General features: G+C 40.0%; 1 protein-coding gene across 5 annotated transcripts in view; it reads right to left on the bottom strand.

The window, feature by feature from the left end:
- LOC129177742 (paired box protein Pax-7-like) overlaps positions 1–26448 on the bottom strand; it is a 47556-nt gene that overhangs the window by 13135 nt on the left and 7973 nt on the right. For all 5 annotated transcript variants that reach the window (XM_054769170.1, XM_054769189.1, XM_054769179.1 and 2 more), the window contains 4 exons: positions 12358–12557; positions 11113–11278; positions 9536–9735; positions 1605–1872 (listed from right to left, as the gene is read on the bottom strand). In XM_054769170.1, the coding sequence (XP_054625145.1) occupies positions 1605–1872; positions 9536–9735; positions 11113–11278; positions 12358–12557 (834 nt within the window). The remainder of the gene's footprint in view (positions 1–1604; positions 1873–9535; positions 9736–11112; positions 11279–12357; positions 12558–26448) is intronic.

The raw sequence follows: 26448 nt of genomic DNA, 5'->3' as shown, positions 1-26448 counted from the left end.
AAATTTCAGAGAAAAAAGTTGTAATACTACGAGAATAAAGTTGTACATTTACGAGACTAAAGTCGTAAATTTCAGGAAAAAAGTCGTACATTTACGAGAAAAAAAGTCATATTACAAGAATAAAGTTGTACATTTACAAGAAAAAAGTGGTAGATTTAAGAGAAAAAAGTCGTACCATGACGAGAATAAAATCGGAAATTTCAGAGAAAAAAGTTGTAATACTACGAGAATAAAGTTGTAAATTTACGAGACTAAAGTCGTAAATTTAGGGGAAAAAAGTCGTACATTTATGACAAAAAAAAGTCATAATATTACCAGAATAAAGTTGTACATTTACGAGAAAAAAACGTTGTAGATTTACAAAAAAAAAGTCTTAATACTACGAGAATAAAGTAGTAAATTTGCAATAAAAAAGTTGTAATATTACATCGTGTCAGGGGGAAAATAGAGCACAGCGCTTCAGGAAGGAAGTAAACTTTCCTTTCGCTTCAGGCAAGCTTTTATTTATAACGTGGCAGCAAAACAGAGCAGGTGAGCACAAACAGATCAGCATGTCTATCCCTTCTCACTTCCACCTTCCTCACCCTGTCCACTCCACATGCCCAAGGCCAAAGGTCACATAAGCCCCCCCTTTTCATAGCTGTCTCAGGCAATGCCTGTAGCATAAAGTTACGAGTTTTTTTTCGTAAGTTTACGACCTCATTCTCGTAAATTAACGACTTTATTCTTGTAATTTTACGTGTTTTTGTCGTAAATGTATAACTTTCTTTCTCGTAAATTTGCGACTTTATTCATGTAAATTTACAACTTTATTCGCCAAATCTCAGATTATGATTTTTTCTCAACGTGGCCCTAACACGGCGTTGTAGCAAATTATTGAAGATATGAAGATTCATTATTAAGATTTGTTTTCTGCTGGGAAAACTGTCTATTTTTGGAGAAAAAAATTGTAATTAAAAAAATTCTTTTTGACTCAAAATCCACAAATCTGCAAATACGTGTACAGTTTCTAAAAACACGTCCAGATTCCGGACCGAGTTGAGGCAGCAGTGTGTGAACACAAGTTGGGAGGTGTGTCCATTTCACCCTGGCCTGCAAAAACACTCCCTCAATAGAGAAGAAATGAAGAACAAGCCAGCAACCATCCATCTCTTGTCTCTGTGCTTCACACACAACCAGCATCCTGTGGGCATGCACATGAGAAGGCTGCGCACCCTCGTGCATAAACCCAACATGAAGAAATGTGAGTGATTACGCACACACACACACACATTATGATACTCTACCACTACTTATTGTGCCTTCCGTGTACCGTGTATTTAAGCCCACACATTCAGATGAGTTGCATATTTGCAAACCAGGTTCACACAGACGGCGTCACAATGACAAGATGGTGATAAAAATGAAATAAATACATCTTATAGTACAGCATATAGGAGGAAAAGATGCTTAACCAACAACACTTCCTAAATAGCTCCCCCGACTGCTTTTTGCCAACAATCACACATCCATCCAACAAGGATCAAGCCTAATACTCTTAGAGATCCTGTCAGCAAACACGTGTGTCAAGTATCATGCTTAGCCAGGACACCAGCAGGACTTACTCTGGCCATACTGGCTGTACTGGTAGCCGACAGCCGCCACAGCTGGGTCCACGCTGTAGTTGGTGGTGCTGTATGTCGGGGGACAGTAGGACTGGGAGGATGCCAGGCTGTCCGCCGTCTTAATGGACACGTCTGTTGAACGTTGGCCGCTGGGGGCTGACACGGCGTTAGATGGAGGGGTTTCCAACATGCCGTGGAGCGGCGACACGGAGAAGTCGTGTTGTGGTTGTGAGGAAACGCCGCTCGGGTTACTCAGGATGCTCATCACCTGCACATGAACAAGAAGGGATGTCAGTAGATGCCACATCCTCAACATCAGTGTGCATCTACATGAAACTATATTCATGTTTAATAAACAATTACATCGATTTGCTTCATTTGAAAAGATTTCATCCTTAGGTACATTAAGTTAATGATTAGGGAGCAAGCAGTCTGGAAAAGGTTATAAAGCCATTTCTAAAGCTTTGGGACTCCAGCGAACCACAGTGAGAGCCATTGTCCACAAATGGCGAAAACATGGAACAGTGATGAACCTTCCCAGGAATTGCCGGCCAACCAAAATGACCCCAAGAGCACAGCAACGACTCATCCAAGAGGTCACCAAAGACCCCACAACAACATCCAAAGAACTGCTGGCTTTATTTGCCTCAGTTAAGGTCAGTGTTCATGACTCCACCATAAGAAAGATACTGGGCAAAAACGGCCTGCATGGCAGAGTTCCAAGACGAAAACCACTGCTGAACAAAAAGAACATTAAGGCTCGTCTCAATTTTGTCAGAAAACATCTTGATGATCCCCAAGACCTTTGGGAAAATACTCTGTGGTCTGACGAGACAAAAGTTGAACTTTTTGGAAGGTGTGTGTCCCATTACATCTGGCGTAAAAGTAACGCCGCATTTCATCATCATACCAACAGTAAAATATGGTGGTGGTAGTGTGATGGTCTGGGATGTTTTGCTGCTTCAGGACCTGGAAGACTTGCTGTGATAAATGGAACCATGAATTCTGCTGTCTACCAAAAAATCCATCCTGAAGGAGAATGTCCGACCATCTGTTCGTGACCTCAAGCTGAAACCAACTTGGGTTCTGCAGCAGGACAATGATCCAATTAGTGATGTAATTTTAGTGGTGATATATTAGCTTGTGAGAGTTCTGAAGCCGAATGGGAAGAAAGTTGACCGTAGAAGCTAGCGCTGCTGTAGCAACACATCATGCACTGATGTGATGTTGTTACTGTATGTGTGTCATTAAAAAATATAGATTTATTATCACATATTTAGAATTTACGACGGCATACTGGGGCCACATTGAAAAAATAATAATCTGAGATTTTGAGAATAAAGTCGTACATTTAAGATTCAAGATCCAAGATTCAAGATTCAAGAGAGTTTTATTGTCATGTGCATAGTACAACAGCAGTTATACTATGCAATGAAAATCTTATTCTGTTCATTCTCCCAAGAAAAGAAAGAAAACAAATGAAAGAATAAGAACATAAGAAACATAAACACATAAACATATATACCAATAAATTAAGCAACAATTTACGAGGGAAAAGTGGTAGATTTAGGAGAAAAAGAGTCGTAACATTCCGAGAATAAAACCTTAATTTCCGGGAAAAAAGTTGTAATACTACGAGAATAAAGTTGTAAATTTACTAGACTAAGTCGTAAATTTAGGTAAAAAAAAGTCGTACATTTATGAGAAAAAAATAGTCATAATACAAGAATAAAGTTGTACATTTACGAGGAAAAAGTGTTAGATTTAGGAGAAAAAAAGTCATAACATGACAAGAATAAAATCGTTAAATTTCATAGAAAAAAGTTGGACTACTAGGAGAATAAAGTTGTAAATTTACGAGACTAAAGTAGTAAATTTCGGAAAAAAAAGTCGTACAGTTGTTGCTGCTAAGGGTGGCCCAACCAGTTATTAGCATTAGGGGGCCATCACTTTTTCACACAGGGCCATGGAGGTTTGGATTTTTTTTCTCCCTTAATAATAAAAGTTTCATTTAAAAACGGCATTTTGTGTTCAAGTGTCTGGTCATTGACTAATATTTAAATTAGTTTGATGATCTGAAACATTTAAGTGTGACAAACATGCAAATATATATATATATATGTATGTATGTGTGTGTGTGTGTGTGTGTGTGTGTGTGCATGAAGCAGTAGGGGAAGGAATGAAGGCAGGGAAGGAATAAGGCAGCAACCCTGAAATGATGACATTGAATATCCTCTTCCACGACTCCGACAATCCTTTTTTCTTCTTCTTCTTTTGAAAACATATTACACCAAAGGTGACAACTCTCCTCAAATTCCAAGTTTATTCTTGCGTGTTTCTATTATGTCTTTTTTCAGTTGTGCTATTTTCTGGCACCTAAGCTCGGAGGCATCATGTGTTTCCCATCAGCAACCTCCCTCATCTGTCTCAGTATGATGGTCTAAATATATACGCTCATCCTTTTTGATTTGTTGACATTGGAGTCTGCCAGTTGACAGCATGCCCAGTCAAAGGGCTTAAATACTGCAAATTTTAATAGCAGCTGAGACTAATATTGACACACAGCTTCCCAACACACACTGGAAATGTGGGCTATAGGAGGATGCTCGCCGAGAGGAAGGAATATTGTATTTATTTATTTTCATTTTTGGGTATGTGCCTTGTAATTGACAGGTGACCATACCAGGGTGAACTCCGACTCTCGCCTGAAGTCAGCTAGGATCGGCCCCAGCTCAAATGTGACCCTGGGGTGTCCAAAGTGCGGCCCAAGGAGCATTTGTGGTCCGCGGCTGTCATTTTATTGGCGGCACATTGTAAAAATGTAACTTAACATGAAAAAACAGCAGGAAAAATGGAAAAATCAGTAGTAATTTTAAGCAAAAAATGTTGTAATCTAACAAGAAAAAGTTGCTTGGCGCAAAAAAAAAATAAAGCACTAAAATTACACTACAAAAGTCCGCAAAACAGTGAGTCCACGAAAGGTGAACCGCGATGGAGCAAGGGAACACTGTAATGAATTTATATTATTAATAATATACTTTTATTATTACTATTTATTTATTGTAGTTAATATTTTGGGGTGTCTGGAGCAGATTTCCCATGGTCAAAATTGCCTCGGTTTTTGTACGTTTGCATGTTTGTAGGACCTTTTGGAACTAATTGGATCCGTTGGATCAGTCTTTGATATTTTGTAGAATCTTTTGGAAACCTGTCCTGTATTTTTTTCCCCCCAAGTACGCTAACCATTTTTTGTGTAGTTATGTGCACAAACGCCGAAAAATGGTCCTATTTCGCAATGTTAAAGAATCATTTTTTTTTTAAAATCCTGGATCCAGACAGTGATCCCTGATCACCCCCCCCCAAATTGAATCAGTTCTTCCAATTTCATCCAAATCCATTCAGAACTTTTCAAGTTATTTTGAACACAAACTAACGGATAAACTCTGCCAAAAACATAACTTCGGCGCTACGGAGGTGAAAAGGCAAAAGCTGTCATTTTAGACACTGGGATTGCGGATTTTGTTTTTTAAAAACAGGCCCCAAAGTGTCATTTTTAAAAATGATTCCTCCCCCATCACTGCAAAATGTAGCATGTGCTAACTCTGATACAGCATACAGCCAAACACGCATAGCACTGTCCTTGTATTTGTGCTTATTGCGCTTCTCCGCCACATTGCTGTTATAGCCAACAGTGTATCACTGATACCTTCCATGATGTCACGTTAATACTTTTAATGCTCTTTGTCGAGTTCTGCTTCAAGATCCACTTACTACTACATCGCTTGATGGCGGAGTCACTTTCATTGTTGGCAGTTGTACTGATTACTATTTAACATGACTCTTTCTTAAACGGATACATCCCGGCTTATAAGAGGAGTTTTCTACTCCTCAAACTTAGTTCAATAAAATTTTACATGTATTTTAGCTAATTTTTTGCATCCCCCCCCAAAAAACGATCAAGTTCCTGTTTGGCCATCTTGTATGCACTATATAAATATGTGTGAGCGAGAGAGAGAGAGACATTTGGGGGAGGGGGTAATATGTGTGAAGAGGCACCCCCGCATCCCCCCAGCCCACCTTATCTTAGGCCGACAGTTGTCTGGAAACACGAGCAGAGGCCTGAGCTAGTGAGGGAGGCAGGCCTGGGGATATGGATCAAAGAGACAGAACGAGAGAACCAAAGCAGCTCTGATCCCCCAACACTGAAACCAACCCTATTCTAGCCTTACTCGCCTCCTCTCTCGCTCACCCTCACATCAAATAGCAAGCCAGGGAGCTCTATACCATTCCAATGCAGGCTACTAAATCTTTCTCTCACAACAAACTGGAGAGGAAATGCTCTCCTCTTTCTACTTGCGTAATGCACTGACGTTTTGGGGTCACTGTAGGAAGTCACTGCACCTGCAGTGGCCTGATTTGAAAACAACAGCACTTCCTACTTGTACAATCCACTTAGAAAGACAAAAATCATATATGTTTTTTGTTTTTCAAATAAAACGAAAGCTCTTATACAGTATGTGGCGGTTTCTGATTCTGAAGCTTACTGGTTACTCATAAAAGACTGCATAGTGTGTTTTCCTTTCCATAAAGCTCACAATTGGCAGCACTCTCCATCTCCACATGAAAGCAAAGCTCCATTTTCCTCTCCGCCGATTCAATTTGTGAAGAGGACGCTCAGACACGGACTGTGAAACACATTTGGAATGCGCTGTGGAAGGTGCACAGGCATGTTCTGTATGTACGCCGCTCTCGTGTGACACTATCTCTGCAGAACAAACAGTGAAAGAGTGGAAACTCCACTGACGGATGAATAGGCAGGGAATGCACAACCACACCACACGCTTCCATCTTACAGATGAATCCCTTTTCAAATGGCCGACTCTACAGTAGAGATGTCCTGAGACACATTTGTTGGCTTCCAATAGTCTTGCTGATCCGATCCAATCCAGTACCAATCCTTTTTTTTAATAATTTCATTTAATAATAAGGTTTTGTTACAAACATTAATTTGTGAAATTGAATATGGTTATGAAAATAGCTCTTCAAGGCATTAAAAATAATGCAACCAAAGTATTTATGTTGTATATTGTTTGGTTTTTGGAACAAACCTCTGTGAGTCAGGTCCCTAATCCAATAAAAGTCCATCCAATAAAAGATAAAATTGGGGAAAAAAATGGGTGTGTAAAACACTTTCAGGGTAGGCCTAATCATTTGACATGGTTATAGATCAATTTGTGGTGTGGTTTGGAATATATCACATTTTTTTAACAAACTCTCTTCAACACAATAGTAATTTATTGACGGTCCCTAGTGTAATCAACCAGCAGTGACAGCGGCACTTCCCGTGCGAGCTCCCCGCACCATGACATAGCAGTCCGGGCACGGTGAGGGGGAAGTACCTCTGTAGCTACGGAGCCGAATATCCAGCGTCCAAAGTGACAACCAGCTTTGAGGTGCATTTTCGCACCTACCATTTTGGAATGTGGCCCAGAGTTAGAAACGTCACACGGCAACCCGATCGGCCCGATCTCGTTGGGGAAGCCGATGTTATCCGATCTTTAAAATACAGCAGGTCGGCAAGCGATCCCGATCCCATCTGCATCCCTGCTCTATAGTATACTGATGTTCTCACAGGCATGTGCATGAGGCTTCCAAATGTCATCATTTCAGTCACACACCTTACCTCATATAAAACTAACAACAAATTGTAATGTTTTGCATACAAAGTGTTCTTTAAGCTACATTTTCTGAACAATATCATTTCTTCACACCTCCATGTATAAATACATTGAGTTACAGCAGTTAATAGTTAGAATAAAACTTTTTTTCTGGCCAAGACCTGAACTTACTAAAATATGCGCCATGTATTGTAATAACACTGACTTACGTAGCGGAACCTTAGCGTTAGCGTCATTAATCCGTTCCAGAAGGTCCGACTCTAATCGAAACGTACGCAAACTGAATCAAAGTTTCCCATAAGAAATAATGGAAATCCAATGAATGCATTCCGGAAAGCCAAAAATGTTAAATGAAAACACATTTTTACAGTTTTACATGCAGACAACACTTCAAAATGCATAGACGTGCATATAAGTGACGACTGAAAGGGATAAATGAACGTTTAACAGAACTTCATTGTTAGCAAAGACGGCGATGTGACACCACCTTCGTGCTTTGCTGAGTTATTTATTGAATTCAATAGTGCATCTCACCTTCTTTATCAAAACGCTGGCACTTTCAACTTTCTTTGGCTCCATTGCCACTTATTTTGCAGCCGACTCGTGGCGTAACTGTGTTAGATAGCAAAGAACTACAGAGTCAACGCTGATGACATCATAGACGGGTGACGGAGCTGATTGACGCTTCCTGTTTCCATGTACTAGCAAGCTGCTAACAAGGACTTTTTGTGCTAAAAATACATGAAGAACACATTTTGAAGAAGCTATTTTGTATGCTAACCGGGAAATGTATGCAAACTTAGGCAAAATTTTGACACAAACAGGGGGATATGGTAACCAAGGTTCCACTGTACAGTCAAACCTTGGTTTTCGTATGCCCCAGTTTTTATATAATTTGGTTTTGGCCGAAAATTTTTGCCAAAATTTTGCCTCGGCTATTGGAGACTTTCTCGGTTTTCGTACAATATTGCATTTAAGAGACAAGTCTGTTTGTCCTGTACTATATCTGTCCGTGAAATTGAGTGTCAAAACAAAGCCAAAACCCTACACGTTTGTTTTTCTACTGCACATGACTGCTAAATAACCTGCCACGGGGCCAAAGAAAGCTGTGAGTGCCAGCAATTTGACCAGGATCACCGCAAGGATGTACGAGAAGTTCGCATCAACAATATGTTCCATGCTTTCTGCATGTAAAACTATGATTATTCTCTATCAAATGTTTTTTTTGTTCAAACTTTTGGGTATCCGGAAGTGATTTATTGGATTGCCATTAGATCCCATGGGAAAGTCACAATTTATGTACATATTAAGACGGTTATGTAGATCATTTAATGCCATTGTGATGTGATTTGGCGTAAACCACGACTTGCAATGAAATCACAAAAAACACAGATTGAGGAAGCAATCGGGCCAAGCCAGAAATATGAATAAACCAACTCACCTCCACAAATTTCAGCAATTACTCCAACGCTCCCATTTATTTGATTTGCAGTTGTTATCTTTTTTTTTTTTTTTTTTTAAAGCCGCTTGACTCGCATTCGTCCCGTTTCCGTTGACAAGACAGGCGACGTGAGGATTTCTGACAAAAAAGGGATTTGCTGTTGTTGTAGGAGAGTTGGGGATAACAGAGGTGTCTCCACAGCACGTGTTTAATCGTTTTGTAGGGGCTTAATACTACAAAAAGAGCCCTGCATGTGTATCAAGAGACACAGCTCCCTTCGTTTAGTAAAATCTCTATCCCTGAAGAACGCAGCCTTGGTTTACACTGGGGATTACCATACAGAGGGGGTGCACTGAATATTGTTATGGTTATTGGTTTACTTCTGAATGCATTTGACTTTTTGCATTACAGTCGGCTATTAGCGGCTTCATGTAATCAAATGTAGTGATTGAACTTCTTGTAGACAGCGCCTCAGTCCACAAGGGAATGATCATTAGAACGGATCAACTGATAATTTGGTTGTTATTAACTAACTGGGAGGCCGTTCAGATATTTTAACAATGATTTTATTCAGAGTTCCCCAGAAACAAAATAGGTTGCAGGACCAAACGTACGAAAACCGAGGCAATTTTTACAAATTTTACTAATTTTCCTACTAATCTATGACAATCGCTATGCAGGGAAGACTTTTTAGGGGCTCAGGAGCTTTCCAAAACACCCCATTACACAACCATATAGCAGCACATGAAAACATATTCAATGGCTGATCATGAATACATACCGACGGTGTTATACAGGCATGCATGATTTACCTGTGGGGAAAGCCCGGCGCTGACTGGGTTCACGTGGCTGCTCGGCGCTGCAGATGTCATAAAGGTGTCCGAGTAGCCAGAAAACCCATGTCGGTTTGAAGAGAGACCATAGGTGGAAGTGCTGTCATTGCTGGGCAGACTACTCTGGTGCATAGTGGATGGAGGCAGTGGTTGGGGGCGGTGAACTGTACCTCCACCATCTGAAGAGAAACAACAGCACATTCCTCAGTATGGACATACTGCATCTCCTTTATTGATGGCGATGCATTTTTTTTATGGTTCACAGCCTTATTTCTAATGCAAACATACTGTGCAAGAATAAAAGCAGTTCATCATCATCCAATAAGATAGATGGTCTGTCTTCCCATGTTTTATGGGCACAAGAGAAGTGAGTTGTTGTGTTTTAAAAGGTAGAAACTGGGCGGTCATTTAAGATTCTGAAAACAACACATTTTTCCAATAGACATGAGGACTTACTACTTTTACTACTGTTATGCTATGTTATGTTATGCTATGCTATGTTATGTTATGTTATGTTATGTTATGTTATGTTATGTTATGTTATGTTATGTTATGTTGTGTTGTGTTGTGTTGTGTTGTGTTGTGTTGTGTTGTGTTGTGTTGTGTTGTGTTGTGCTGTGCTGTGCTGTGCTGTGCTGTGCTGTGCTGTGCTGTGCTGTGCTGTGCTGTGCTGTGCTGTGTTGTGTTGTGTTGTGTTGTGTTGTGTTGTGCTATGCTATGCTATGCTAGGTGTACCCCACCTCTCGCCCAAAGTCAGCTGGGATAGGCTCCAGCATACCCACCACCCGAGTGTTATGTTCAAACGACGATTTTCAATGTTTTCTTCATGTCCGATGTTAATAAAAAAATATAACAATACAGTAATCCCTCATTTATCATGGTTAATTGGTGAATTTCCGCGAAGCAGGATTCATTCTTTATAAATGGAATATTTTCGTCGTTCGAGCAAAGAAAACCTGTTTACAACCTTCTAGATATGGATTTTAGCATTATTAGAGCCCTCTAGACATGAACCAACACCCCTATAGTCACCTTTACACTCGTATTACCAAATATAGTAGACATAATAATAGATAATAAGACATATTAGACATAAAAAAGACATACCATAGACTCACATGTTAAAATTGCCAACGTACTTCCTGCGGTGGCTGTTAAATGTTAATGACACCCGGTGGCCAGTGTAGAATACTACAGTAATGCCGCTGTTTGTGGTTAAGGAGAGACTCACGATACACTTCAGACATATGCAGTGAACATTCACACAGGAGTTGCTGTCGGCCACAACTCAGGCCAGGCACTGCACTCTCCACATGCTGCTAACACTCAGCTAAAACAGTCAACTCTAGCTAGCTGGCGTCACACACGTTACTTCCCGGGCCCCGCTCCTTCAACGTGCACAAAAGTCACAGATATTACACTACATATCACGTTTGTATTTTGTTCATTTAGCCGTTCTTGCTTCTGTTGTGTAAGTGCACGTACTACGTCAGTATTTCTTGGAGGCCTCTCAGTATTCGCCTCAGTTTGCTACAATAAAACATGTTCTGCTCTACCTTGTGACAAAATGTTGCTTGGGTAGCTCGAGTCTGGCAGCTGGTATGCAGGAAGTGTTGGCATCCCTGTGGGGGGGAATCCGCTAGGCAACAGGTGGTTGAAAGCTGTGAGCTGATTGGCTCCTGCTTGTTTCCGCCACCTGGCCCTGCGATTGCTGAACCACACCTGTAAAACGAAATACAAAAACACAGTATTAGTTTAATTCATCGCCTTTTTCCGAGTACCATGAAGGTCACTGTTGTACTGTTCGCTGGTATTTTCAATGTGTTTTGATGTAAAGAAAAGAAAATTCAAAGTTGGAGAGTACAGTAGAGCAGGCCTACAACTCACTGAGTTGAGAGTACAGTACGCCCCAGTTAGTGTGAGGGGTTACGCTAAAGCAGGGGTCCCCAACCACTGTACCGATCCATGGGTGGGGCCGAACCGGACCGCGGGAAGCTTTCAGGTGCAATGATAAATACAAAAATACACTTGTAAGTAACTACATCAAATGTTATGTAAATACATATCAATTTCGGAAATAAGTGTCATTATTTTATTTAAAAAATAACACACAGTTAAAAATCCCATAGTTTTGGCATTTTCACTTTTGCATGTACAGCAACTATGGTGTGTTCAAGGACCACCAAACAAAGGGCGAAACCTCTGTGCTTGTCAAAAAAAACATAAACATGTAAAAATTGTGGCCTTTTTTTCACATTTTTGGGTGCCAAGTGCAGGTTTGGGTCGCACTATTTAAAGTCAATAATTCATCATGGCAAGCTATACCACCCTCTGTTCATCCTGATTTTGTATTGCATTTTTTATTTTTTGTAGTCATTGATCATTTCTTCTTAGTTTGTCAGCATTATTAATAATTCATACCTGATTCCCTTACAAAAAACAACCGGAATCGAGGAAACTTCACCTGCACTGTCCAGTATTCAGGTATTTATTTCACAGTCACACTGGCTGAATTTTGGGCTAAAAATGTACTGAATCGATTTAAAGTGACTGAATCATTTCGGATCAAATCGTTCTAAATGAACCAATATCGTCCTTGAATCATATCGAATGGTGATACGAATCGAGTCGTAATTAAAACAAATCGTTACATCCCTAATTATTACTGATTTAGGGTGAATAGGATGTATATTCTTCTATTTTGGGGGGGGGGATACGTTATTTTTGACTAAAAATGTCTGAATGCTAAATCGTGAATGTGCAGGGATCCACTGTATGTTGCACACATGCCATTGTGTTACCTGGACCCGGGCCTCAGTGAGTTTGGTCATCTGGGCCAGCTCCTCCCGAGTGTAGATGTCAGGGTAGTGGGTTCTTTCAAAAGCCTTCTCCAGTTCTTCCAGTTGCTCGGCTGTAAACGTGGTGCGACTCCTGCGCTGCTTCCTCTTTAAGGGGAGATCAGGCTCCGACTCCACGTCAGACACTTCATCCATTCGACTTCCTGTTCAAACAATACAATTTATACTCATATGGTACCACTAGGCCACCGTGCGGCCGCAGGTTATATCCCTTGTGCAATTTCATTTGAAAGTAAACACATCGGCCCCACTGCAGTTTTGGTCTATGCATATTTTGTAGTCCAGTTGCTGTTAAATGTCGAATTTTCAATATCTACTTTAGAGCTGATAGCAGGTAGGGATGTCCCGATCCAGGAGATTGGCTGCCGATCCGCTGTATTTTGAAGATCGTATAATATCGGCTTCCGCCACGAGATCGGGCCGATCCAGGTGCCGGGGCCCGTGGGCGGCCTATCAAGGACCGTTGACTTAGATCCAAATTTTTGAATGGGGTGACTGTGATTGGGGTTCATGAATAGGAACTAAACACAAACCACCAGCTGGGTGAAAGTCAGCTATGTGAACCACTACACAGCCAAAGCTACTTCCAAATCCGTTCATTCATGTTCCACTCAAGTAAAGCAGTGTTTTAACGGGCTTGCCCAACCGCGTTTCATTTTATTGTGCTGAGCAACAAGTGACCAGTAGACCAGTAAGAGAGGGTGCTGCAGTTTTCTCGAAAAACGGAAATGACTCTAGTGTGCCGACACTTGTTTACATTTTGTCATGGCCCCCAAATTAAACAACATCCCGGAGACAGAGGAAGGTTTTAAGACGGTGAGCTCAATAAAAGCAAAGAAGCATGAGGATTGGACATGTAGAAGAAAATCAAACATCATCTGTTGGCGAGCATTGCGCTCTTCGATTTGACTGCAGTGTTCAGGAAGCATCAAGAGCATCTCCGTGCTGCATTGTCATGGATCAGCAGCGGATCCCTAGCATGAAGTTTGACAGCCCAGTGGATGGGGAGGGGGCTTGGTCTTTTCAAATGATAATAGGAAGCAGAGATTATAGTGAGAATGACGCTCAGAGCCGATAGCCAGGCTCGACCTATGATGGGCATGATAGGTCTTATCAGGCAAATGGGAGCGCCATGTCGCTTCGCACATGTTTTGCAAACATGCTGGGGAGTAATAATGAACGGCACACACGTGGTGTAAACAACAGCAGCCAGAATATGATTAGTATAGGAGCACATCCCTGCTTTCTTTCTTTTTATTCAAATCCCTGGCATTGTGCGCCGCTCCAAAAAACTTGCAAAGCAAGTCTAATTCATTTAGAGCTAAGCCATGTATTCACGCTTGTTGTAAAATGGCATATTCCGATTACCTAATAATGATAATAATTCAATTCCTTCAATTTCGCTGCTGCAGTTAACATCGCCAAATCAATTTGCAGTTACGTAATGAGATTCAGAATGAGCACTAAGACAGTGAGAGAGAGCTCTGTCCCTCCGTGGATACAGCTTTTCTTTTCTTCAATCTTTCCGCTAACGGCGGGGCAGAGAGATGCAGAAAACGTTGCAATATTTGCCAAGCTAATGATGGTGTGAGGGACTTTTTGAGCCTATAAAAAAATGCCGTATGGTATATACAGTCATCCCTTGCCCCATTTTCAAAATATATGAATGAATAAGTCCTGCTGGTTCATGTTTAAGCAAATTTGACATAATTTTGGCCTAAATTTAGCAGTTTCAAGCATAAAAATGACTGAAATACAAATATAAGACGTTCAGAAAACGCACTGACAGACACGTTGCTATGTAGTAGTCTACACTGGTCGCGAGGGGCGTCACAAGATCTCGCAAGATTAAAATGTGACAAGATTTCTCGGCGAGAAAAAAATGTCTCATGGGTGCTAGGCTTGGAGAGATAAAGAAAATAATGAATGAATCACACAATAAATGAAAATGAACTGGATAATTTTGCCGGCCTCAACATATTGCCATGTGCATGCGGTTTTCCTCGTCTCTCGCCTCCAATCGAGCAGGAAGAGAGTTCACTCTGTGCATTGGTTTCAGCACCTTGTTCTGTAGAACAGCGGCATGAACGGAGTGAGCCCTTTTGTCAGTCATACAGCCTCTTTGTCTCAGTGGGGTGGTGGCAGGACCGATGGCACACACACACAGAGTGCAGAAGAGTGTAACATAGTAAAGTTATGTTGGTAGACTGCAATTTATTTTCAGATATTTTTAATATTTTTTCATTGTGCTTTTCTGAAAGGTAAAGTTAAAATCCTGTCTCGTCTCGTTCTTGTAGACTCAATCTCGTGGATCGTCTTGTCTTGTGAACGGAGTCTCTCTTGACAGCCCTACTGGTCAAAGGGTGTCAGTAATGTTACAGTCAGTTACCAGTCCCGGGACAAAATGACAAGGAACTCTCCAAATGCTAGCACGTGTGAGTCTATATTATGTCTTATTTTCTGTTTTCATGTCTACTATATTGGGTAATATGAGTCTAAAGGTGACTATAGGGGTGTTGTTTTATATCTAGAGGGTTCTAATAGTATTAAAAAACGTATTTAGAAGGTCATAAACAGGTTTTCTATGCTCCCTATACGAAAATATTCCATTTGTAAATAATGACTCCTGTGAAATTCACTTATCACTGTCGTGTCTGGAACGTGTCATTTGTGTTTCCTGTATATTTCTATGGAAATCTGGTCAAAGCAAATGTTGCAAGGAAACTGTTGGCCTCATATAACATCATATCCTCCATTGCATAGTCAGCGCAGTTGTTAGCAAAGTCCTTTTAACCTTTGTGAGTTCTGTTTTGTGATCCGTCTCATGACTCAACAGAGGCTGACAAGATTGGGTGTGAGGCCAGGGAAAAGATGGGGACAATAATGACGTGGAACCAAGCTGTCATGGTTCTGAAGGCTCCTTGGATGCCTCCTGTGCGTCAGTTGCCACAGTTCCACTTAAAAAGAGGCCAGTGAGTGTCCCCCAAGCTTTAAGTATTAATAGCAGACGCACCTCAGGGGGTTGTCGGACACAAAGACCACAGGCGGCCCTGCAAAACACTCTGCAGGACCTCAGCAAACGCTCCACTACCGACTTAAAAATGCTGAAGTGCACCTTTAAGAGGAATGGGGTCAGATAATGCCGAGGAATTACATGAAGCATGTAAATCTGAATTGAAATTGATTTATTTGGAATAATTACCACCAGCAACAGTAACCAGGTGCATTCAAATAAAATTGCACAACAATGTATTATTTGTATTATTTAATGAAGGTATAGCTTTATGTATACTGTATCCCCTACCTGTATTACTATAATGTTTCTGTCAGTTTTACACCTGTATGGATTTATTCTTTTATAACAGAGTAAGCTATCGTCAAACTCTCCTACAAACTTTACTAACACACATTCTTTTTCCTTCCTTTCCCTTTTTGAAAAAGGCAACCTGGTCCATGTTAAACAAGACAAGGGGGAGGCTTAAATAAGATCTGCTTCTTCTTACTCCTTTTCGGACATGTTGAATTGTGCAAGTGTGCTCGTACTTATTACGCAAGAAGCAGCTCAAAGTGAAATGAACCATAACGATGTCAAGTTGGAGGGAAGTAGCGCTCACAACTCTTTGGCACTCATTGCCTGCTTGGAATCCCTACATTTTAGCCCAAGGAATCGATTTTTGGAGCAGGTTTTTTTCCCAACTTTAATCATTCATCAGCACATACAAATGATAAATCAGTATGATATATCCATGTATTATTATTTTATTATAATTAATAATAACAACATAGATTATGCCAAATTCAACAATATTAATACATATCATTATTTTATAATAATTATGTTAATAAATATTATTATTAATATTAATATATATATAATATATTATTAATGTATATACGTGTTCATATTATTGCATCATTTATATTCAAAAATTACTGAGAAAATGAGGGACATACTCCCGTATTTACATATTCTTCATTCAGTGCATCCACTTACTCACATTTCATTTTTTACAATTTTATTAGAATTGTATTTTTTTTTTAGTTATTGTTAACAAATTATTTCAGCTTTACTACTCTTAATTAAATTATTCTTTTAGTGTTATCTCTATGATCCTCTGTTATCCTTTAATTATATTTAATAATAACAACTCAAATTCTGCCAAATGAAACAATATCAATACATTTCGTTCACTGATCATCACCAATAAGTTATTACTTAATTTACACCCAAAAATGACTTGGAATTTGGGTGATTCCATCAAAGTTATACTTTAATATTATTTCTTCTCAATGTTTTTGATTTACTTGTCTTATTTAATGTCTCCACCTGTGTTAACTTCCATCCATTTTCTTCCGCTTAGCCGGGTCCGAGGGGGCAGCAGTCTCAGTAGGGAAGTCCAGACTTCCCGGTCTCTGGCCACCTCTTCCAGTCCCTCAACATCCTGTGTTAACTTATTTATTTAAATATATTATTATTAACACTTTTAAATTTGAATGGTAAGCAAAATATAATTAGCTTTAGAAACCTTGGTTTTAGTAGTATCAATATTTATGTATCGCCCATCAAGAATGAATGAATTATCAGTGATCGATATTAAATAAGCTCTGCTTCTTCCTACTCCTTTTTAGCCATGTTGAAGTGTGTACATGTTGTAACTGTATCTAAGCATGTCTGAAACTAATAAACCATACTTATCCTTGTCTTTTCTCACTGATTGGCTGGGAGGACTCATAAATATGGTTCCTGTACCCTACAAAGGGCTGCACCCATATAAAGCAATGAATATCATCCATTGTTTACTTCCTTTGTGTACTATATCACTGTGACAGACTGCTGTGAAGAAGGTTATTAAACTCTAATAATAAACGCAGGTTCCTTTCATTTCCCCCTCAGTGCAATACTGATATTTGACTTACAAATTTCCAAGCTTTCAAATGAGGCCAAAGTTGTTTTATTTACTCAGACAAAGCAACTCTCAAGCAACACTTGGCACCAAAAGTCCCTCAGTCAACAAGACCTGCGCCACGTCGCTCTCATTGTTTCCCATCACCATTGTCCCTGCCTTTGTGTCAGTGCGCCGCTATTTACTCTCAACATGTGAAGCAAAAGTGTATAATAAGCAGCACTGTGCAGATTTACACTGATGAGTTCATACTTGCCAACAGATTTAGGAACTTTGGACTGTATTATGGCGGTGGGGAGAAATGATTTGGAAAATCACAACTTTCGTGGCCTAACTCATTCAGCAGCACACAGCTTGTTGAAAAGATATGTGTTAAGGCAAATATGAGCACGAAGGATATATATTATGTTTAAGTGGCATTGAACTAAATCCGGCCCACACAAAGATGCTGGCTTGTTGTGGGCATTATGTCTTAGCAAACTGCTAGTCAATGCAAAGTCTTGATCTCCTTTCCTCCTCCTTGGGCTCTTGCAAGCACACGTCTTTATTTAGTCGATAAAAATAGCCGTAAACAAAAAATTGCAGACTATTAATAAACAGTGATATGTATTAGAGCGCGGAGCAAATATGATAAGAAGCAGCCCTCTGAAGATATGCTTGACACAGCTGCAGGCTTAAAGAAAGCAATTGGAGAAAGTTTTTAAGAGATATGTTTCCTTTCAATGTGAAAGATTTACAATCACCAATTGAGAATTCAATGATGTGTGCCCGCAGAATAAAACGCTTTGGGATGCGCTCACTGATAGATTTCTTAGCAATAGAAACAGTAGGAAGGCCACTAAGTGGAATAAAGAAATGCTTCATGCCAGTCGAGACAAGCAAGACTATACGAGACATTTCATATACAGTGGTACCTTTTTTTTTTGTTTGTTTTTTTACAAATTTGGCCCAAAATGTCCAACGAAAACCAAACAGTACATAAACCAAGGCAGTTTTCCCATTGGATAATAATATAAACCCAATCACTGTAATTTCCCGTGTATAAGCCGCTACTTTTTTCTTAAACTTTGAATCTCGCGGCTTATACAGCGCTGCAGCTAATTTATGGCTATGTTCTAATCTTGCGACAATACTTTACTTCAGAACTGCTACTGATGTGCCGCTCGCGAGTCACTGACGAAACAGTAGGTCTTTCTTTGGCAGGAGCCAATCACGGGCTGTAAGTGAACTCACAACGAGCTTGTCAACCCATCGGAAATCGCAGGAGGTCGTTACTCAATATAACAGTGTGACTCACAATGTCATCTTATAAAGAACACTAAAATCATCACACAGCAACTCAACACTCAAAAGGTAGCTAAGAAAGATACAAGTACCAATACGAGTTTAAAATTTTAAAAAATGATTTTACCGGCTTCCCATCATGCATTTCGGCCGAGCAAAGTATTTCATTGGCCATGGCCAATGAAATGAAAAATGAAAAACACTCAAATTGTGAACAAAAAAATCTATTTTATAGAGAGTAATTATAGTTTAAATGCAGAAAACAATGCAAAAAAAATGATAAATGATGAATTGCTAGAACGTACTGTAGACTTCCCACAGATCCTGTCCAGATCAAATTCAATAATGTTTCTCACTTTCTTTATCAAATTGCTGGCACCCTCAACTTTCTTTGGCCCCATGGCTGGTTATGGCTGGTTATTTAGCAGTCACACTCAATAAAAAATGCACTAACAGTGAATCAGCAACACCTAGGTTTGATTTCGCAGAACGACACTATACAGGGCAAACTGTACTATTGTATGAAAACCGAGGCAAAATGTTGGCAAAGATTTTCAAAGAAAACCAAATAATACGAAAACTGGGGCGTAGGAAAACCTAGGTTTGATTGTACTTTTTAAATTATTTTAGCATTTCAGCACATACGCATCCATTTTCTATACTGCTTATCCTGTCCGGTGTCCTGGCAGCGGTCGGAAACGATCTCACCTGTCAAACACAAGGTGCTTGTTCAGCGAAGTGAACCACTACACTAAATGCCTCTAGCTTTTATTTGAAATAACATCATGAAATAAATATTTGCTTAATTTCATTGTAATTCAAAATACAATGTCACATAAATGTAGTTGACAATCCTCTAAGACAGGGGTATGAAATATTTAAGCATACAGGGGGGTACTTTTATTTGATTAATTTGTTTATTTTCAAATAAAACCACTTTAGTGTGGGTCAAGATACCCTAAACTGTTAAATATAGTTCAATATTGTTGATGTAATCACATTCAGTATTTCAACTTTTTCGCTATTCAATACGGACCTAACCTCCTCCATGTTGCATGTTTACTTTTAAATACAGTGGTTGAAAAAGTGTTTGCCCCCTCCCTGATTTTTTTGCATGTTTGTTACACTTAAATGTTTGACATCATCAAACAAATTTAGTCAATGTTATTAGTCAATGACAACACCACTGAACACAAAATGCAGTTTTTAAAAGAAACTTTTTATTAATAAGGGAGAAAAAGAATCCAAACCTACATGGCCCTGTGTGAAAAAGTGATTGCCCCCTAAACCTAATAAGTAGTTGGGCCACCCTTAGCAGCAACAACTGCAATCAAGCGTTTGTGATAACTTGCAATGAGTCTCTTACAGCGCTGTGGAGGAATTTTGTCCCACTCATCTTTGCAGAATTGTTGTCATTCAGCCACATTGGAGGGTTTTCCAGCATGAAGCACCTTTTTAAGGTCATGCCACAGCATCTCAATAGGATTCAGGTCAGGACTTTGACTAGGCCACTCCAAAGTCTTCATTTTGTTTTTCTTCAGCCATTCAGAGGTGGACTTGCTGGTGTGTTTTGGATCATTGTCCTGCTGCAGAACCCAAGTTGGTTTCAGCTTGAGGTCACCAACAGATGGCCGGACATTCTCCTTCAGAATTTTTTGGTAGACAGCAGAATTCATGGTTCCATTTATCACAGCAAGTCTTCCAGGTCCTGAAGCAGCAAAACAGCCCCAGACCATCACACTACCACCACCATATTTTACCTTTGGCACGATGTTCTTTTTCTGAAATGCAGTGTTAACTTTTACGCCAGATGAAATGGGACACACACCTTCCAGAAAGTTTAACTTTTGTCTTGTCAGACCACAGAGTATTTTCCCAAAGGTCTTGGGGATGTTCTTTTTGTTCAGCAGTGGTTTTCGTCTTAGAACTCTGTCATACAGGCCATTTTTGCCCAGTGTCTTTCTTATGGTGGAGTCATGAACACTGACCTTAACTGAGGCAAGTGAGGCCTGCAGTTCTTTGGATGTTGTTGTGGGGTCTTGGATGAGTCGTCGCTGCACTGTTGGGGTAATTTTGTTTGGCCGGCCACTCATGAGATGGCTCACCACTGTTCCATGTTTTTGCCATTTGTGGATAATGTCTCTCACTGTGGTTTGCTGGAGTCCCAAAGCTTTAGAAATGGCTTTATAACCTTTCCCAGGCTGATAGATCTCAATTAATCACAGTTAAGTTATCTTTTAACAGGCAGGTAATCACTTTTCCACACAGGGCCATGTAGGTTTGGATTTTTTTTCTGCCTTAATAACAAAAAGTTTCATTTAAAAACTGCATTTTGTGTTCAGTTGTGTTGTCACTGACTAATATTTAAATGTGCTTGATGATCTGAAACATTTAAGTGTGACATACATGCACAAAAAAAAAAAAATCAGGAAGGGGGCAAACACTCAGACCCCTCAGACCGCACTTTGGACACACCTGCTGTAAGTGTTTCAGAGGGGGGTTGTTACTGATATTTTTATAACAAATACACAGCTGTAATATTTGAATGATCCGTGTTAGCTTTGTGTGTGTGTTTGTGTGTGTGTGTGTGTGTGTGTGTGTGTGTGTGATAGAGGGGATTTTGCATGATGCATGACAATAAAATATGTATTGCGTCAACATTGTTTTTTATTGTATTGTTATATAGATGGTACTATTATTAATTATTATTAATTAATATAAAATACACATATTAATTACATTGAGATTTCTTGTATTGATCAGTTTGTCTTGTTGCAACAGTCTTTCATCAAATAAATACAAATTTAATGAGTGATTGTTTTTTTTTCCAATCGTGTCAAGCCACAAGCTGCTTGCAGCGGCAATGGAAACCCAAGACATGTACTTGCATCCAAACAATAAAAAGAGTAGTGAGTGGACACAGCGAGCCCTCCCACTGCAGATGTACATTAATTCCAAGGGGGAGCATTAGAAATGCTGATCAGCTTGGCAGCACACAGTCTAAGCTTTCCTTTCAGCGTTTTGCTGTTGTCTACTTCAATCGTGTCAATGTGAGGGTGTCTTTTCAGAGGTATTCATGCATCTGCCTTCAGGCCACAATGCTTGCCACTTTATAAACTGTCAGCCTGCATGCCTCAAGTACGCCTGCCGTATTTTCTTCACATTGTTTCCTCTTCTTGAATCAACTCCCTCCCGACGGCTAAAGCGCACACACAATGCAGCCTGCTATAAGTTGGGATGTACACAATATGTGTCCTCTTGGACATCGAGCAATCTCAACATTGATGGTTCAACTCCTGCTGCGCTTGTCGCAGTACATACAGAAAATACCCGCTTTTGACGGGCGGTTACGTTCCGAGACCACCGGTGCGTGGCGATACGCCCAGGAAAATGCTATTTTTTTTTAATACACGGCTCGCTCGACCGACGAACAGATGGAATCGGAGTTACTGTGTAGCCTTTCGCCAGGTCGTCAGCTTAGCGCTAGAGGCTAGCATGGCAAAGAGGATGTTTCTCCTACATAATCCACACTGTTTTAATTCCAGTAAGAACTTATGGTCATACATTAACTTGTGTTCACTTCACTGCAAAGTTTTGAGGCCGGATTGACTGTCGTAGCGAGTGCTTTCTTAGCCAAACAAACTTGTGCGTCACACAGCACACAAGTATAGTGCATTCAGGGACCACTGAACAAAGTGCGACATCTTAACGCTTGGCAAAACAAACATTATCAGTGAAGCAAAATGACTAGCAAAATGGACTAGTTTGTTACACGCAATATTGTACAAAACCCCAGACAGTGTACAAAAATTGAGGTCAAATTTTGTGGGAAAAAAAATCTTGTCGAAAACTGGGACATTCCAAAACATGGGGTGTGGCAAATGAGATGTGTTCTCTGCGGGGGAAAAAAATGCCAATTTTCAGGAGAAAAAAAATTTAGATTTAAAAAAAAAAAAAAATTTGGGAACAAAAATCAGCAAATTTGCAGGGCTGTTGCGGAATTGCAAATGTACTAGGATCCACTGTACTGTATATACTGTACATACGTACACAGTATGTACAGTAATTCCTTGTTTATGGTGGTTAATTGGGTCCACACGTGACCGCAATAAGTGAAAATCAATATGATTCAATATGAATAAACAGAATATTATTGTAGTCACAGCATATAAAACCCTTTTATGACTTTCTAAATATGATTTTTACCCTGATTAGAGCCCTCTAGACATGAAAAAACACGCCTATAGCCACCTTTACACTCATATTACCTAATACGCCAGATACAGTCAGCGAAAATAAGCCATTTAAGACATAAATAAGACTCGCGCTCATGTGTGTTTCAATAAATGTCCTCCAGATGTGTGGACAGGAAGTGACGTCGGGGATTCAGAGTTGAGTTTTAGCAGTAGCCCGTGTTATTATGATGATGATGACTATTATTATTATTATGATTATTATTATGTATTGTACCTGTTGTGAGATAAATAATAATAAAATAATAAAAACCTGCCATTGGTGATCAAGTCTGGTGCGTGTTACTAGCGACACCTAGTGGCCAGCGTAGACTACACTTCATAAAAGTCTTGTTTTGCCTAAAACCATATTTGTATTTTAGTTCATGTAGCCCAAGAATATGTAACATTTGCCTAAATATGCATTTTTGGGACTAATAATAGTCAACCACGAAACAGCGATTATTTATTCATTCATTCATTTTTGAAAAACCGCGATAGAGTGAGTGAGCAGTGTTGGAACTGCGATGGAGCGAGGGACGTAATCTGTTTGCTTGATAACAGGCTACTTTTGGTTCATGGGCGATGACAAACAAACAGGGGTGCCTTTATGATATCATAATGACTCACTGTATCTGCACCTCTATCCAGATCCTCACCAAACTTTATCAGGTTCTTCCTCGGCTACCCCTCTACGAGGATGGACATTGGTTTTGTTTTGCTCTTACGGAATCCATCCTAAATAAGACTAAACCAAATAAAGCACACCGTTCCCGTCCTACTACCGTAGTTACCATTTTTTCGGACGTCAAAATGAGTGCTGTGCAAATTCAACACACACGCTAGAAACATTTTTTTAAACGTGTGAAATAAATTTGGAGGAAGCTGATGAAAAGACTGAAATGCCTTTTTTTCGTGGGGAGGAAGTCATTTTGTTGGGAAATGTGTCCTTACATCTCTTATCCCGCAGCTACAGCAATGGAGTTGATGAGCGGGAACAAAAAAAGCGTGTGAATATTGTCTTGCAGGCTCACTGAAGGTAATTTGGCTGGATGAAAGTGGCTCTGCCCGTTTACCCCTCCCCACATTTGAAGCGGACATTTAAGTCAAGTCACCGCTTTGAAGCTTGATCTTTCTTCACGTTTAAAAACACTTTCAAACTTTGCAGCGTTTTCGCAGCACTAAACTCGCTTTTTGACAATGTCCCGTAAAAGCGTTGTCCACACCAACACGGTGACGTTTAAAAACTATTCATGTCCACGCAAATACGCTTTCTCAGGCTGTCGTGCGCATGCCAGAGTAAAGGGGGCGCTGCAGCCTGGACTGCTTAGGCAGTTTCAGCCAACCGTGACAACATGTCTGCAGACGCACAACAACAAACGTGGCAATTCACGGAAGATACTGTACACGTGGACGCTAGCGAAGTAGCGTTTTCAGTTGCAGTTTATTTCACATTTGTCCGCAAAATGTATTGAATGTAAAACTGAAAATGGATGAAACATATGCTCATTAACTCATTCAATCCCAGCCATTTTTCAAAAGACAACCCCTTCAGCACCGGCTAGTTTAGACGATTTAGACACGGAACATTGTGTTCTGTGGCTATGTAAACATGGAACCTAGCAAAAGAAAGATTAGACTCTCGTCTTTCATCAGGGGGGGAAAAAAAGTTTGTTTCTAGTTTGTTTCAGGAAAATATCAGTTCGCAACAAGAAAAGGAAGAAAAACAGCTTTTTGTGAAAAGATACATTTTGAAGCAGAACTTTCACTTTGACACAAATTTGCTTTTGTGACAGCTTAAATATCTAAACAACTATACCACAACATAAACAACACAGAAAAGGGTTGTTTTACATCAAAATAACAACTTACAAATACAACACCATGGACTATTTACGATTTCCACATTTGGGACTCAACTGTGTGTGTGCACACGTGTTTGCGCAGTCGTGCGTTCAAATTTCTCTACAGTGCGTAACCTTCTGCGCGCTACACTCCTCCACGCTCTCCCGCTTCCTCTTCCTCTCATGTGTGTTTCCTCCGTCCTCATGATCTCTGCCGAGCTCTTATCTAATCCATTTGTGAGGAGTTGCATCATCACCTCTTTTAGCCTCTCGCGTGAAAGAAAACGTAAGAGACGTATAGATCCGTTGTTGGGATCGGGCGTTCGGGTTTATAAAAACGTACACTACTGGTCAAAAGTTTTAGAACACCCCAATTTTTCCAGTTATTTCTTGAAATTGAAGTCGTTCAAGTCCAATGAATAGCTGGAAATGGTACAAAGGTAAGTGGTGAAGTGCCAGAGGTTTAAAAAAAAAGGGTAAGGTTGCCCAAAACTGAAAAATAATGTGTATTATACAAAAAACACAAAATGGGCCAACAATTTAAAGCTGTTCTGCAGAAATGGAGGTTGATCAAGCCTTGGCGGTTGGTGCAACTGATTCCTACAGGTGTTCCAAGTTCTGGAGTACTTACTACCTCCTCTGTCTGCATAAAAACAGTGTTGGGAACACACTGTGGTACTATGCCCTCATGAACCTCAGTTGAACGGCAGTGTACTGGAGAAAGTAATTTGTTCCAACAAAAATGGCAAGAAAAAGGGAATTAACAATGGAAGAGAGACAGACCATCTTAACACTTAAAAATGCAGGTTTTTCCTTCCAGAAAAATGTGAGTTTTCTAAAACCTTTGATCGGTAGTGTATAACTACGTCTTTGGTATTGAATGAGTTGAAATGTAGCAGATGTTGATTATCAATGCTGTCAAGTGTAATTCATTTTATCGGTCAAGAAAGAACTCCATCGGCTGTGACGCTATCATTGCTGAAGTAATTCTGTGTGTGTGGCAAAATGTCCTTGTTTAATTTTCTCCACGACGGTAGTTATGTAGTACAAGACAGGCATGTATAACAGGGACGCTTTCAATGTGCGGGCGAAGCAGCCATTCTTCCAAAATCACCACATTGTTGTCACTGTCGTCCCGCCAGCTAAGAGGTCTGATCGGGTCTTGTCCCAAATAGCCATCATTGGCGGGAGCGTCGTAGCCGAGAGCAAAACAGCAGCAGTAGCGTCCTCCGAAGCCCATAATGGCGCCTTTGTTCGTCAATGTAAAGCGAAAGTAGGCGTATGTTTACTCTTATACACGCAAAAAGTCATTTCAGCATGCTTGAAAGCTGCAATGTAACGTTTGCCATAGCATACATTCAATTCACCTTATCTAATGTAATTGTTACATCACATGTCGGGAAGAAGCGAAAAGCTCCGTCTTCGCCGTCCATACGCTGAAGCCGGAGATTTCAAAAATCTTCACCCTGCCCGGAGTTTTCCAAAAAACTACATTTTCCAAAAAACTAAATTTTTAAGGACAAAAGCCTCTGTGGATGAGAGGCCAAAATGCATAGAAAAATATACGTTTTTTAAAAATCTGCATTGATGTGGACAGGGCCTAAGATAGGTTTTATGTAAATACACGCATCAAAAGCGTCACACTTGAGCTCCGCACTCTGGGACTTCAAGACTCATCGAGGGCTCAATTAATAGCCGACCAAAGTGTTAACTTTCCATTCAGTTTGTCTTGCTATATTGTTGTGTGATTTCTCTCATTGCCATTGTGCT

The sequence above is a fragment of the Dunckerocampus dactyliophorus genome, chromosome 1 (assembly GCF_027744805.1).
Source record: "Dunckerocampus dactyliophorus isolate RoL2022-P2 chromosome 1, RoL_Ddac_1.1, whole genome shotgun sequence".
Taxonomy (NCBI): domain Eukaryota; kingdom Metazoa; phylum Chordata; class Actinopteri; order Syngnathiformes; family Syngnathidae; genus Dunckerocampus; species Dunckerocampus dactyliophorus.
This window is presented reverse-complemented; position numbering and strand designations above follow the sequence as displayed.